The following is a 12,839-nucleotide window of genomic DNA, read 5'->3' on the forward strand; positions in this document are numbered from 1 at the left end:
TTGCTCCCACACACCCAAAATACACCCCACATACACCCCAAATACACCCAAAATACACCCCCACATACACCACAAATACACCCAAAATACACCACAAATACACCCAAAATACACCCCACATACACCCCAAATACACCACAAATACACCCAAAATACACCCCACATACACCACAAACACACCACAAATACACCCAAAATACACCACAAATACACCCAAAATACACCACAAATACACCCAAAATACACCCCACATACACCCCAAATACACCCAAAATACACCCAAAATACACCCCACATACACCACAAATACACCCAAAATACATCACAAATACACCCAAAATACACCACAAATACACCCAAAATACACCACACATACACCCAAAATACACCCCACATACACTCCAAATACACCCAAAATACACCCCACATACACCACAAATACACCCAAAATACACCACAAATACACCCAAAATACACCCCACATACACCCAAAATACACCCCACATACACCACAAATACACCCAAAATACACCACAAATACACCCAAAATACACCCCACATGCACCCCAAATACACCCAAAATACATCACAAATACACCCAAAATACACCACAAATAAACCCAAAATACACCACACATACACCACAAATACACCCAAAATACACCACAAATACACCCAAAGTACACCACACATACACCACACATACACCACAAATACACCCAAAATACACCACACATACACCACAAATACACCCAAAGTACACCACACATGCACCACAAATACACCCAAAATACACCACAAATACACCCAAAATACACCACACATACACCACAAATACACCACAAATACACCCAAAATACACCACAAATACACCACAAATACACCCAAAATACACCACACACACACCACAAATACACCCAAAATACACCACACATACACCACAAATACACCCAAAATACACCACACATACACCACAAATACACCCAAAATACACCACACATACACCACAAATACACCCAAAATACACCCAAAGTACACCACACATACAACACAAATACACCCCAAATACACCCCACATACACCACAAATACACCCAAAATACACCCCACATACACCACAAATACACCACAAATACACCCAAAATACACCACACATACACCACAAATACACCCAAAATACACCACACATACACCACAAATACACCACAAATACACCCAAAATACACCCCACATACACCACAAATACACCACAAATACACCCAAAGTACACCACACATACAACACAAATACACCCCAAATACACCCCACATACACCCCAAATACACCCAAAATACACCCCACATACACCACAAATACACCTAAAATACACCACAAGCTACTACTAACATTTTGGAAGATTTTAAGCCAAATTTGAATAGGGAGGTTAAGTCTGAAAATGATGTACTAAGCTCTGTCTGCCAGTGGACGAAATGTCCTCAAGCTGTGGTAACTAAGCCACGGTGTGTCTCTGCCTCTAACAGTGTCTCTCTGTCTGTCTCTCAGTGGACAAACGGACCAGTCGCAGTGGACGTGTCCTCCCTCTGTGTCCTGGGACTGACCCCCTGCTGGAGTGAATTTTTTGCCCGCCATCGTTCTGAGGTTGAGGACGTGCGGCCCGTCGGCCTGACCACCACCACCGCCGCGTGCGTGACACATTAAGGACTGCTCATGCATCGTTTAAGGACTTGTGCGGCGCGTTTGCGCCCGCTCACCGCCTCGCAGGCGGCTCAGACTGTCGGCCCGCAGCGGCCAATCACAGTCGCCTCCACGGGCGGCACAAGGACGTTTCAGCCAATCAGGTGCTACACGGCACCGGTGGCCTCGGAGCCGTTCCTGAACGGGACGAGCTCCAACTACGTGGAGGAGATGTACTTCGCCTGGCTGGAGGACCCCAAGAGTGTTCACAAGGTAAGGAGGGAGGGAGGAAAAATAGCGTTAATTTTAATTTTAGGGCATTTTTAGGATTTTAAGACGTCTCGGATTTCAGGGCAATTTTTGGATTTAAGGACTTTTCTAGGATTTCATAGCATTTCTCGGATTTAGGACATTTCTAAGATTTTAGGATTTTTCTGGGATTTCAGGATATTTTCTGGGATTTTAAGATATTTCCGGGATATCAGGATATTTCTGGGATTTTGGGACGTTTCTGGTATTTTAGGACATTGGTGTCTCAGCTGTGTCCTCTGTGGGGGTGTGGGGGATCCTCCTCTGGCTCTTTTTTATGGAGACTTAAAGGACAAAAATTATTCACAGTGTCAGTCATTTTTTTAGAGTCAATTAGAAAATGCTTGTGGGGCCACCAGGGTCCCCACCATGGGCCAGATTTGACCCGTGGGCCATGAGTTGAGTATCACTGCTTTAGCAGTTATTTCAGGTGGTACAAACTTGTCCCAGAGACTCAGACACTACGTAATACAAGCGTAGTATAAATCAGAAGAAGTATAATCATAAATGTGTTTGTGAAGCTGGTAAATAAAAGTAGAGTATTTGCTGGTTATGTATCTCCGTTTATGAGCAAACACGTGTTTAAAGGACAAAATCAGACATCGTTTCAACACTTCAGTTTCAGTGACATAAAGAAGTGTGTGTGAAGGTGACAGACAGCGTGTCTGCTGAGAGCCGGCGTCCCCTGCGGGACTGAATGAAGCTGATGGTGCCTTCAGGGACACCCTCTTATTTTCACGGAGTCTTAAAGGACAGCTGCACTAAAAATAGCAGCTTGGACCCGGTCACGTGAGCGAGCCGTCACCGTCCAGAGCGAACACACTGCAGGACATTTTGACATGCTGTCCTTCTGTCCGCAGACGCTGACCTCGGGCCAGCCGAGTGTTCAGCTTGTAAGTGACTGTTAGTGACCACTTTCCTCGGGATCAATTAAAGTGTGTATTTGTACTCAGTGTTGAATAAAAGTACAGTTTTCGGTGTCCCAGAGGAGCGCTGTCAGATACTCACTAATACACAGTTGCACACAAAATGCAATTTTAAAAATCAGGCTCTAAAAATATACATTAATATTATTTTCTGCTTTCATTGAGTTTATTTTGTCCTTCTACGATTTTGGTTATTAGAAACTTTTTAAACTTAATAGAAAAACTAAATTAAAAAACTTAATAATTGAGACAGCATGGTGATGCAATATTTAGTTTGGAGATTTTATAACCATACATAGATGCTAAGTAGCGACGTTTTTTCGCATATAAATGATTAATATTGCACATTTGAATAAACTTCTGCTAGCCTATAAATAGTAATAATAATAATAATAATAATAATAACCTTTGAAAACAGAGTTTACAAAGTGCTCTGGCAAACAGGGCAAAGCAGAAGCAACATAACCAGAAGAACCAAAGAATAATGCCGAACTGAGGCCAGACAAAATTTAAAGTAGAATTAAAGGAGAGGAACAATTGGAAAACAAAAATAATATCAGCAATCCGTATCAATAAGAGTAAACACCATTCAAGGACTATTAACAGAACGAAACACAGTCAGGACAGAATAAAATCAGAAATGAAAGATAAACTAAAACGTTACATAAAAGCACATCTGTAGAAATGGATTTTGAGAAGTAATGTGAAAGAAGTCGCTGATTCTGCAGCCTCGTCTTTATAAAATCAATATGATTTTTTAGCTGAGTGAGACAATTTGCTGCAATAAAAACAATTTAAGAGACAAAATTTATCTCCAAAACTTCAAACAGATGTTGACATTTTTTTTCCTTTTGGGGACAAAATTATCTGTTGAAAAAGGAATGAATTTAAATACTCAGCACTTCAAAAAAACTCTGAAAATGGCAGTAATGTTGTTTTAAAGTAGCGTGATGATATCGTGTCATTGGGCTTCTGCTCATTCTCCCTAACAATCTGTGGAGGTGAGCGCGGAGGTCACACAGTCAAACCTGTGGCTGACATGCGTGTGTGTGTGTGTGTGTGTGTGTGTGTGTGTGTGTGTGTGTGTGTGTGTGTGTGTGTGTGTGTGTCATGTTACATGTCCCAGTGCTTATGTAAAGATCGCTCAGCGTGACCTTGCTGTTATCAGCTTAGTGAACGAGCAGGAAGCTTCAGCAGCAGGACTCGGCTCTGACAGACGCGCTGAACATCAGCGGAGCCACGCTGCGTTCACACGCTCAGTGGAAGGCATCGTATCTTTAAAACTGGCAATCAAATAAATATAAAATCCAGCCATTTAAAGTTGTACGTGCTCCCTTAAAACCAAAATGAAAACATAAGCCCCTCCTCAGTGTTTACAAAAATATTTGACATGCCTCCCCCTTTTTGGACCGCCCCCCACGGTCTCTAAATAACAAACAGTCCCTTAGTTATATTTAAGTTCTAATTGTGTTCTGAATTCATTCTTTTGTGAATAATATATATTTTAAAAACTGTTGGAGCACTGCCTTCATTCTGCAAGTTACACCAGTTTTTCCTCTCTGCTTTTTAGTCCATTAATTCCTCTGATTAAGTCACTGTGTGTGTGTGTGTGTGTGTGTGTGTGTGTGTGTGTGTGTGTGTGTGTAGTTGGGTGGAGACTGTGGTTTCTCGGCTCATTCTGGACTCATGAGTCACTCTGTGGAAAAATGAAAACAGCTGCAGTGTTTCTCCTTTTCTGTCTTCTGTGTGTGACATAAATGCAGTTTGTCTGAGAGGGGACGTCAGAGGGGACGTCAGAGGGGACGTCGGTGTCCTCAGCTGCGTTCAGGCTTCGGGGCGGAGGTGTGGCAGGAAAAGTAGTCCGTACGATGTGTTATTCAGTCACGTCTGAGGGCCAAAACACTGCAGATGTTCAGGAAAACCACACTGACAAAAAAACAACAGAAAAACACTGAATCATCCGGAAGCGTCTTTATGAAGGATTCGTACGGTCATGAAAATCCTGGAAAAGTCATGGAATTTTGCAAAGAGCAATTTCCAGGCCTGTAAAAGTTTTCAAAAAGTAAATATACCCTGAAAGTTTTGGAAAAATTCTGAATTTTGTTTCATGGGCCTGTATAAAAACATATGATGTGTTTAAGGACCGGAATTTGAAAATCCAACGATAATTTTGGTTTTTACAGTTTCTGGCTCTGATGAACACTTTTATTTCTGGTAAGTTTTAAAAATCATCAAGGTTTTTACTTTAAGGAGATAAAAATTGTCAATTGCTGCATTGTTTTCTTTTAAAAAAAATCATCAAAAAGGTTTTAAAGGAAAAAAATTACCAAATATTTTCCATGAATTTTTTATTTATAACAAAAACTTTTGAGGAAATACAACAAGCCAACATTTTTTAATAAAGAACTAAATTGCCAATTTTAACACCCCCCCCCACACACACACACACAAAAAAATAAGGAAAATATTTTTTATGTCTTTAAAATCACAAAAAAAGAAAATAAACCACAACTCTAAAGAATAAATCCTGAAACATTTTAGGAAAAAAATTCGCCAAACATTTTTCTTTAAAATTAGTCCAAAAAATTAAGAAAAAAAATCACAGAATTTTAAAGAAAAAACTAACACCAAATATTTTATAGAGAAAAAAACACCACATATTTTTCTACAAAAATCGCTAAAAAAAAAATATTTTTTTAATTTTAAAAATTTAAGAAAAAAAAAAGCTCAAATAATTTTAAAGAACAAATGCCTTTGTGTTATTTTTGAAAAAGTAAAAAAAGTCAACCTGATTAAAAAATTAATTGAAAATTAATATATTAATGATGGACTTTTGTTGCATTGCGATTAATGCGTTAACGCTGACAGCTCTGATATAATATATTTCCCTCTTTTTCTCTCCTCCTCCTCCTCCTCCTCTCTTTCTCTCTCCTCCTCGTCTGGTCCAGTCGTGGGATGTTTTCTTCAGGAACGCCAACGCCGGCGCTCCTCCTGGTGCAGCCTACCAGTCTCCTCTGGGTTTGTCTGCGGCTCCTCAGCTCTCCTCTCTGGTCGGAGCTCAGCCCAACGTGGAGAAACTGGTGGAGGATCACCTGGCCGTCCAGTCGCTCATCAGGGCCTACCAGGTACACACACTCACGCGCGCACACATGCACGCACGAACACACACACACGCACGTACGAACACACACACGCAGGCACGCGCACACACATGCACGCACGATCACACACACACGCGCACGCATGCTTTGGGGCATGTGAACTGGAAGTCTAATTCTGAAGCAGTGAGTTAGCTCTGAAACCTAAAAAAATATTGCAATTAAAAAGTAAAAGGTAAGAAGAAAATGACTTGAAAATTAGTTTGGAGGAATTATTAGATATTATCCAAATACAAGGGAAAATGTCCAGAAAGTTATATTGATACATTTTCTAATTATATATTTAAAATTATGCTACAAAAAAATCAATTTTTAAGTAATCTTTTTTTGTTTGTTTGTTTGTTTGTTTTTTATTACTTTTTATTTTACTCATTTTAACTTTGATTTCACTTACCAGGCTTTTTTTTAGCCCTTTAACCTACACGTCATGCAGAGCAGTGGTTAACAGAGACAAAAAACACTTTCTATCTATATCTATATCTATATCTATATATAACTATATAGATATATATATGATTTTTTTCCCCCAGATCTTTATTTTAATTTTAAATTATACATCTTTCTTTGTAAGATTTTTATTTAGGTGTTGAGTGTGCTGGTTATTTAAAAATGTGCTTATAAAAACTGAAAAAATCAGTTTTATTTTCTCATCCGTATTTCTGAATCCCAAACATTTTGTGCTACGTTGTCGCTGAGTGTTTATTGTGAAATATTGAACTTGTCTTTTGTTCCTCAGCACTTGATGGAGCTCAGTGCATCCAACAGATTAATGAAGCTGCTTTGAAATGTTTGTTTCTTGTTTGTTTGTTTGTTTGTTTGTTTGTTTGTGAAATCTTACAGTTAAGCTGGGATCTTTAGGTGATCTTTAAAATGCATTATTATTAGAAATTGTTGTATGATCTTATATTTTGATCAATCTTTCTATCGTAATCTTACTCAAACATATTTTTAGCGAGTGTAAAAAAGACTTCACGTCCTGAGATGATTTCTGAGCGATGTTTGGATAATGCTTCATAAAAACATCTGTGCTACATGAAAAGATTTGGGGTGAAATTGCCAAAATTCTCAGATGAAGGTGAAATCTGGTGTTCAGTTTTTGGCCGGTACCCTGATGGCTGGTGGACTCTGGAGGTCTTCACAGGTCCAGGACTTTGGACTGGAAAACTTACCGAAGCTCACAAATTTAAACAGATTTAAAAAAATAAAGAAATAAAGAAATGGATGAAGTTCATTTGTTGAAAGGTGCAGAGAAAGTGTGGGCATGGGAGGAACGTTTACTTAACGTTTACGTAAAACCTCAGGGAGATGTTTCTGTTCATTTATTTTTTATTTCACAGAAAAGTTTTCGGGAACGTGCTGCATGTGATGTCGAACGTTTCAGTTTTGATGAAATATTTGCTAAAGACATTTAAACAGTTTTGTGTCTCAATATTGACAAAGATTTTCATTTTTATCGTGAATGCAGATCTCTGATCGGTGTCATGAACGGAGGGCCGGCCAGTGTACACGATACATACGGTTACCGTGATATGAAATTTTGGATACCTCATATCGCGATGTGACCGAGTCACATGTGTTTTCCTGTTTTAAACGCTGCAGTAAAGTGATGTCATTTCTAAATTTATTTTATTTTTTTAATTTTACTCTTCCTCTTCTCATACTCGCGTTCAGCCTCTAAAGTCATTAATCCACATGACTGACGATAATCACAAATCTGTGTGTTAATATTTTGTCCAAATAGTCTTCCCTAAAATATTGTATCAGTACAGTATCAGGATATTTCCTCATATCGTGACGTTGGATTTCGTTGCCCAAGGCCAGACCGCCCGGCCCGTCATTAACTACAAAAAATCGATATCAGCATCGGCCCTGAAAACCAGAAATTGTCAACCCCTAATGTGGACCAGCAGAGACCTCCAGAGACCAGCAGGCCAGAGATAACCTGCTCTGTGTGTGTGTCTGTCTGTGTGTGTGTGTGTGTGTGTGTGTGTGTGTCTCTGTCTGTGTGTGTGTGTGTGTGTGTGTGTGTGTGTGTGTGTGTGTGTGTCTGTCTCTCTGTCTGTGTGTGTGTGTGTGTGTGTGTGTGTGTGTGTGTGTGTGTGTCTCTCTGTGTGTGTGTGTGTGTGTCTGTCTGTCTCTCTGTCTGTGTGTGTGTGTGTGTGTCTCTGTCTGTGTGTGTGTGTGTCTGTGTCTGTCTCTCTGTGTGTGTGTGTGTGTGTGTGTGTGTGTCTCTGTCTGTGTGTGTGTGTGTGTGTGTGTGTGTGTGTGTGTGTGTGTGTGTGTGTGTGTGTGTGTGTGTGTGTGTGTGTGTGTGTGTGTGTGTGTGTCTCTGTCTGTCTGTGTGTGTGTCTGTGTCTGTGTGTGTGTGTGTGTGTGTGTCTCTGTCTGTGTGTGTGTGTGTGTGTGTCTCTGTCTCTGTCTCTGTCTGTCTGTGTGTGTGTCTGTGTGTGTGTGTGTGTGTGTGTGTGTGTGTGTGTGTGTGTGTGTGTGTGTGTGTGTGTGTGTGTGTGTGTGTGTGTGTGTGTGTGTGTGTGTGTGTCTGTCTGTGTCTGTGTGTGTCTGTGTGTGTGTGTGTGTGTGTGTGTGTGTGTGTGTGTGTCTGTGTGTGTGTGTGTGTGTGTGTGTGTGTGTCTCTGTCTGTCTGTGTGTGTGTCTGTGTGTGTGTGTGTGTGTGTGTGTGTGTGTGTGTGTGTGTGTGTGTGTGTGTGTGTGTGTGTGTGTGTGTGTGTGTGTGTGTGTGTGTGTGTGTGTGTGTCTCTGTCTGTGTCTGTGTGTGTGTGTGTGTGTGTGTGTGTGTGTGTGTGTGTGTGTGTGTGTCTGTGTGTGTGTGTGTGTGTGTGTGTGTGTGTGCAGGTGATGGGGCATCACAATGCCCAGTTGGATCCTCTGGGAATCAGCTGTGTGAATTTTGATGATGCTCCGGTGAATACCGGCTTCCAGGACGTCGGTGAGAACGCCAGAAAACTGCTTCCTGCCTGTGGTGTTAATGTCGCTCTTCCCTCCCACCCTCCCTCTCCTCTCTCCTCTCTCCTCTCTCCTCTTCTCCTTCTTCTCCTTCCTCTCACCCGGCTCTCCTTCTCTCCTTGTTTTCTAATCCCGTTTTGATGTTGATTCTTTTCTGTATTTTTGCTTCCACACTCCTTCACTCCACCCTGCTCCTCATCCTCACACCTCTCCTCCACTCATTTCCTTGCATCTTGTTTCCTCCTCCTCCTTTCTCCACCTCTCTCCTCCTCTTGCTCCTCTCTCCTTCTGCTCCTCGCTCCTCCTCCTCCTCCTTCTGCTCCTCTCTCCTCTCTGCTCCTCCTGCTCGTCTCTCCTCTCTGCTCCTCCTCCTCTTCCTGCTCCTCTCTCCTTCTGCTCCTCTCTCCTCTCTGCTCCTCCTCCTCCTTCTCCTGTCCTGGGTGGGCTCTGTTGTCACTCCCTGTAGATCCGCGGGCACCATGTGGCCCAGTTGGACCCCCTCGGCATCATGGACGCCGATCTGGACTCGTGCGTCCCCACTGACATTATCACCTCCTCCGACAAGCTGGGTGAGGAGCCGAAAGCATAAAAAACCTCCTCTTTGACCTCCTCCTCTCCTGGTTGGCCTGGCAGCTCGCTTTTCTCTGACCTCTGACCTTTGAGCCGCGGCTCGTTTGTTTCTGTGGACTAACTTGAGACCTTGTAGTGCATCAGGAGGATTTCTGCTCGTGCACGACGAGCGTTTCAGAAACTTGAACTCGGAGCGTTCTGCTTCGCTCTGATGTTCCTGAGCGTTCTCGTGTTTGGGGGATTTTCCTAAAACCTGATCTAACTCACTATAGTCCACTTGCCAGCAAAGTCGAGCTGGAAATGTTGAGTTTTCTGTTAGAAATGTGCAGTTTGGGTCGTCAACATCGAGAAACTGCCGGATGCTAACTTGCACATTTTGGTCAACTTGCATCAGTTGCATACATTGATAGTATTTCAGCCATTGTTTGGCGAATTTGGACATTATCTGGTTGGTCTTGCAGTTTTTTGAGGACTCTGACTCCATTTCTGATATTTCAAAATTCAGAATTTATGTTGTAAACCAGAAGTCTGCATATTTTAACTGCAGTTGGGCTGATTTTTAATTAATTGTTATACAATTTAGACATTTAAGAGGACACTGAATTGGCCGGATTAGACAGGCAACTGTCTAATGTCTGTTTTATGTATTTATATTTATTATATATTATATTATTTATGCCTGTTATAACCTGTGTTACTTGTGTACATATAATTCTCTGCTCTGATCATTTTGGGTATAATTTTTATTTTATTTTTTTCTAATCTTTCAGGACTTTTTTGTCCTCTATGTTAAACATGACATTCTTACCAACTTTTACCAACTGTGCATCAACTCTGTGTGATGGTCTGTGAATTCAAATGTTAACTTTAAGCATTGTTCTATTCATGAGTTTATAAATATAGTGTAGCTAATTTGAAGTTATTTCAAGTATTTCAAATACATGAAACAGACAGAGTAAATTACCTGTCTAATCCAGTCAACTCAGTGTCCTCTGAAACATCTAAATTGAATAAAAATGTATTCAAAATCAACCCAAAAACAGTTCAGATATGCAGACTTCTAGTTTAAAACATACATTTTGAATGACGAAAATATCAGAAATGGATTCAGAGTGCTCAAAACCACCTAGATTGTGTCCAAATTGTCCAATTAAAAAAAAAAAATGTTGTCCAAATTTCTACAAATTGCCCAACATGTGCAAGTTAGCATCCAGCAGTTTGCTAATGTTGGGGACTGTACATGTCTAACATGAGGGTTTATAGGCTGGCAGATGGACTGTTGTGTGGTTCGTTTTCATGGGGATTTGAGCGCTTTGTCTCCATCATCTTCCTGAAAACAACAAACACTTTTCTGTTTCTTAAATCTTCCTCTTCTCTGACGAGCTGAAATGCTCCCCTGCGAACGCCCTCAGATCGCGGGTCACGTTGTTTCGTGGGTTTGTGGAGAAAGATCTTAATTGGATTCACTATCAGGAATAGATTTGGCCCTCAAGTGTTGTGGAGTTAACCCTTTCATGTTCCGGCTGCAGAGGAACAATCATGAGACGTTTGCCAGAACTGAAACATTGTGCTGCTGCAGTGAGACGTTTCACAGGGTACCTGTAAGCCTCCAGAAGCCTTGAATTTAATATTGTCAAAATAAGGCCTTGAAAAGTTTTACATATTTTAACCCTTAGGTCCCCCTTTAAAAATACACTCACTGGTATCGGTCTGCTCACACAATGCACTTTTCAAAAAATAATATACGTAATATGATTTTCTGCTTTTGTTGCGCTTACTTTATTGACAAACATCAGTCCTAAGCATAAGTATCAAATTTTCATTAATTTTCAGAATTTTAAACTTTTAAGCGCTGAAGTTGACATCAAATTTTATTCTAGGTGGTATTAAAAAGGTCTTAAAAAGTCTTAAATGTAACCTTGAGAATCCAGAGGTACCCTGTTTTAGCTCTTTGCTGCAGCTGAGACCTTGTCTACCTTTTTGCCGTTACTGAGACGTGTTTTAGCTTTTTGCTGCAGCTCTTAGACGTGTTTTAGGTTTTTGGTCCGCGTCTGTTAGAAGTGTTTAGCTTTCTGCTGCGGTAGAGACATGTTTTAGCTTTTTGCTGCAGCTGTGAGACGTGTTTTAGCTTTCTGTTGTGGCTGAGACATGTTTTAGCTCTTTGCTGCGGCTGTTAGACATGTTTTAGCTCTTTGCTGCGGCTGTCAGACATGTTTTAGCTCTTTGCTGCGGCTGAGACATGTTTTAGCTTTTTGCTGCGGCTGAGACATGTTTTAGCTCTTTGCTGCAGCTGAGACATGTTTTAGTTTTAGCTCTTTGCTGCAGCTGAGACATGTTTTAGCTTTTTGCTGTGGCTGTTAGACATGTTTTAGCTTTTTGCTGCGGCTGAGACATGTTTTAGCTCTTTGTCTCGGCTGAGACATGTTTTAGTTCTTTGCTGCGGCTGTTAGACATGTTTTAGCTCTTTGCTGCGGCTGAGACATGTTTTAGCTTTTTGCTGCGGCTGTTAGACATGTTTTTGCTCTTTGCTACGGCTGTTAGACGTATTCTAGCTCTTTGCTGCGGCTGAGACATGTTTTAGCTCTTTGCTGCGGCTGTTAGACATGTTTTAGCTCTTTGCTGCGGCTGAGACATGTTTTAGCTTTTTGCTGCGGCTGTTAGACATGTTTTTGCTCTTTGCTACGGATGTTAGACGTATTTTAGCTCTTTGCTGCAGCTGAGACATGTTTTAGCTCTTTGCTGCAGCTGACACATGTTTTAGCTTTTTGCTGTGGCTGTTAGACATGTTTTAGCTTTTTGCTGTGGCTGTTAGACATGTTTTAGCTTTTTGCTGCGGCTGAGACTTGTTTTAGCTTTTTGCTGCGGCTGAGACATGTTTTAGCTTTTTGCTGCGGCTGAGACTTGTTTTAGCTTTTTGCTGCGGCTGAGACATGTTTTAGCTTTTTGCTGCGGCTGAGACTTGTTTTAGCTTTTTGCTGCGGCTGAGACTTGTTTTCGCTTTTTGCTGCGGCTGAGACATGTTTTAGCTTTTTGCTGCGGCTGAGACATGTTTTAGCTTTTTGCTGCGCCTGAGACTTGTTTTAGCTTTTTGCTGCGGCTGAGACTTGTTTTAGCTTTTTGCTGCGGCTGAGACATGTTTTAGCTTTTTGCTGCGGCTGAGACTTTTTTTTTAGCTTTTTGCTGCGGCTGAGACTTGTTTTAGCTTTTTGCTGCGGCTGAGACTTGTTTTAGCTCTTTGC

The 12,839-nt window shown here is 41.2% G+C and overlaps 1 protein-coding gene across 4 annotated transcripts in view; it reads left to right on the forward strand.

The window, feature by feature from the left end:
- ogdha (oxoglutarate dehydrogenase a) overlaps positions 1-12,839 on the forward strand; it is a 44,345-nt gene that overhangs the window by 812 nt on the left and 30,694 nt on the right. For 2 of the 4 annotated variants that reach the window (XM_088076078.1, XM_088076080.1), the window contains exons 2-4: positions 1,542-1,946; positions 5,857-6,033; positions 8,920-9,013. In XM_088076078.1, coding sequence (XP_087932204.1) covers positions 1,707-1,946; positions 5,857-6,033; positions 8,920-9,013 — 511 coding nt within the window. In that variant the 5' untranslated portion in view covers positions 1,542-1,706. Of the gene's footprint in view, positions 1-1,541; positions 1,947-5,856; positions 6,034-8,919; positions 9,014-9,496; positions 9,600-12,839 lie in introns of all 4 variants that reach the window. The other 2 variants (XM_088076077.1, XM_088076079.1) reach the window with 1 other exon arrangement.

The sequence above is a fragment of the Plectropomus leopardus genome, chromosome 4 (assembly GCF_026936395.1).
Source record: "Plectropomus leopardus strain MGB_pleo_1.0 chromosome 4, ASM2693639v1, whole genome shotgun sequence".
NCBI lineage: Eukaryota > Metazoa > Chordata > Actinopteri > Perciformes > Serranidae > Plectropomus > Plectropomus leopardus.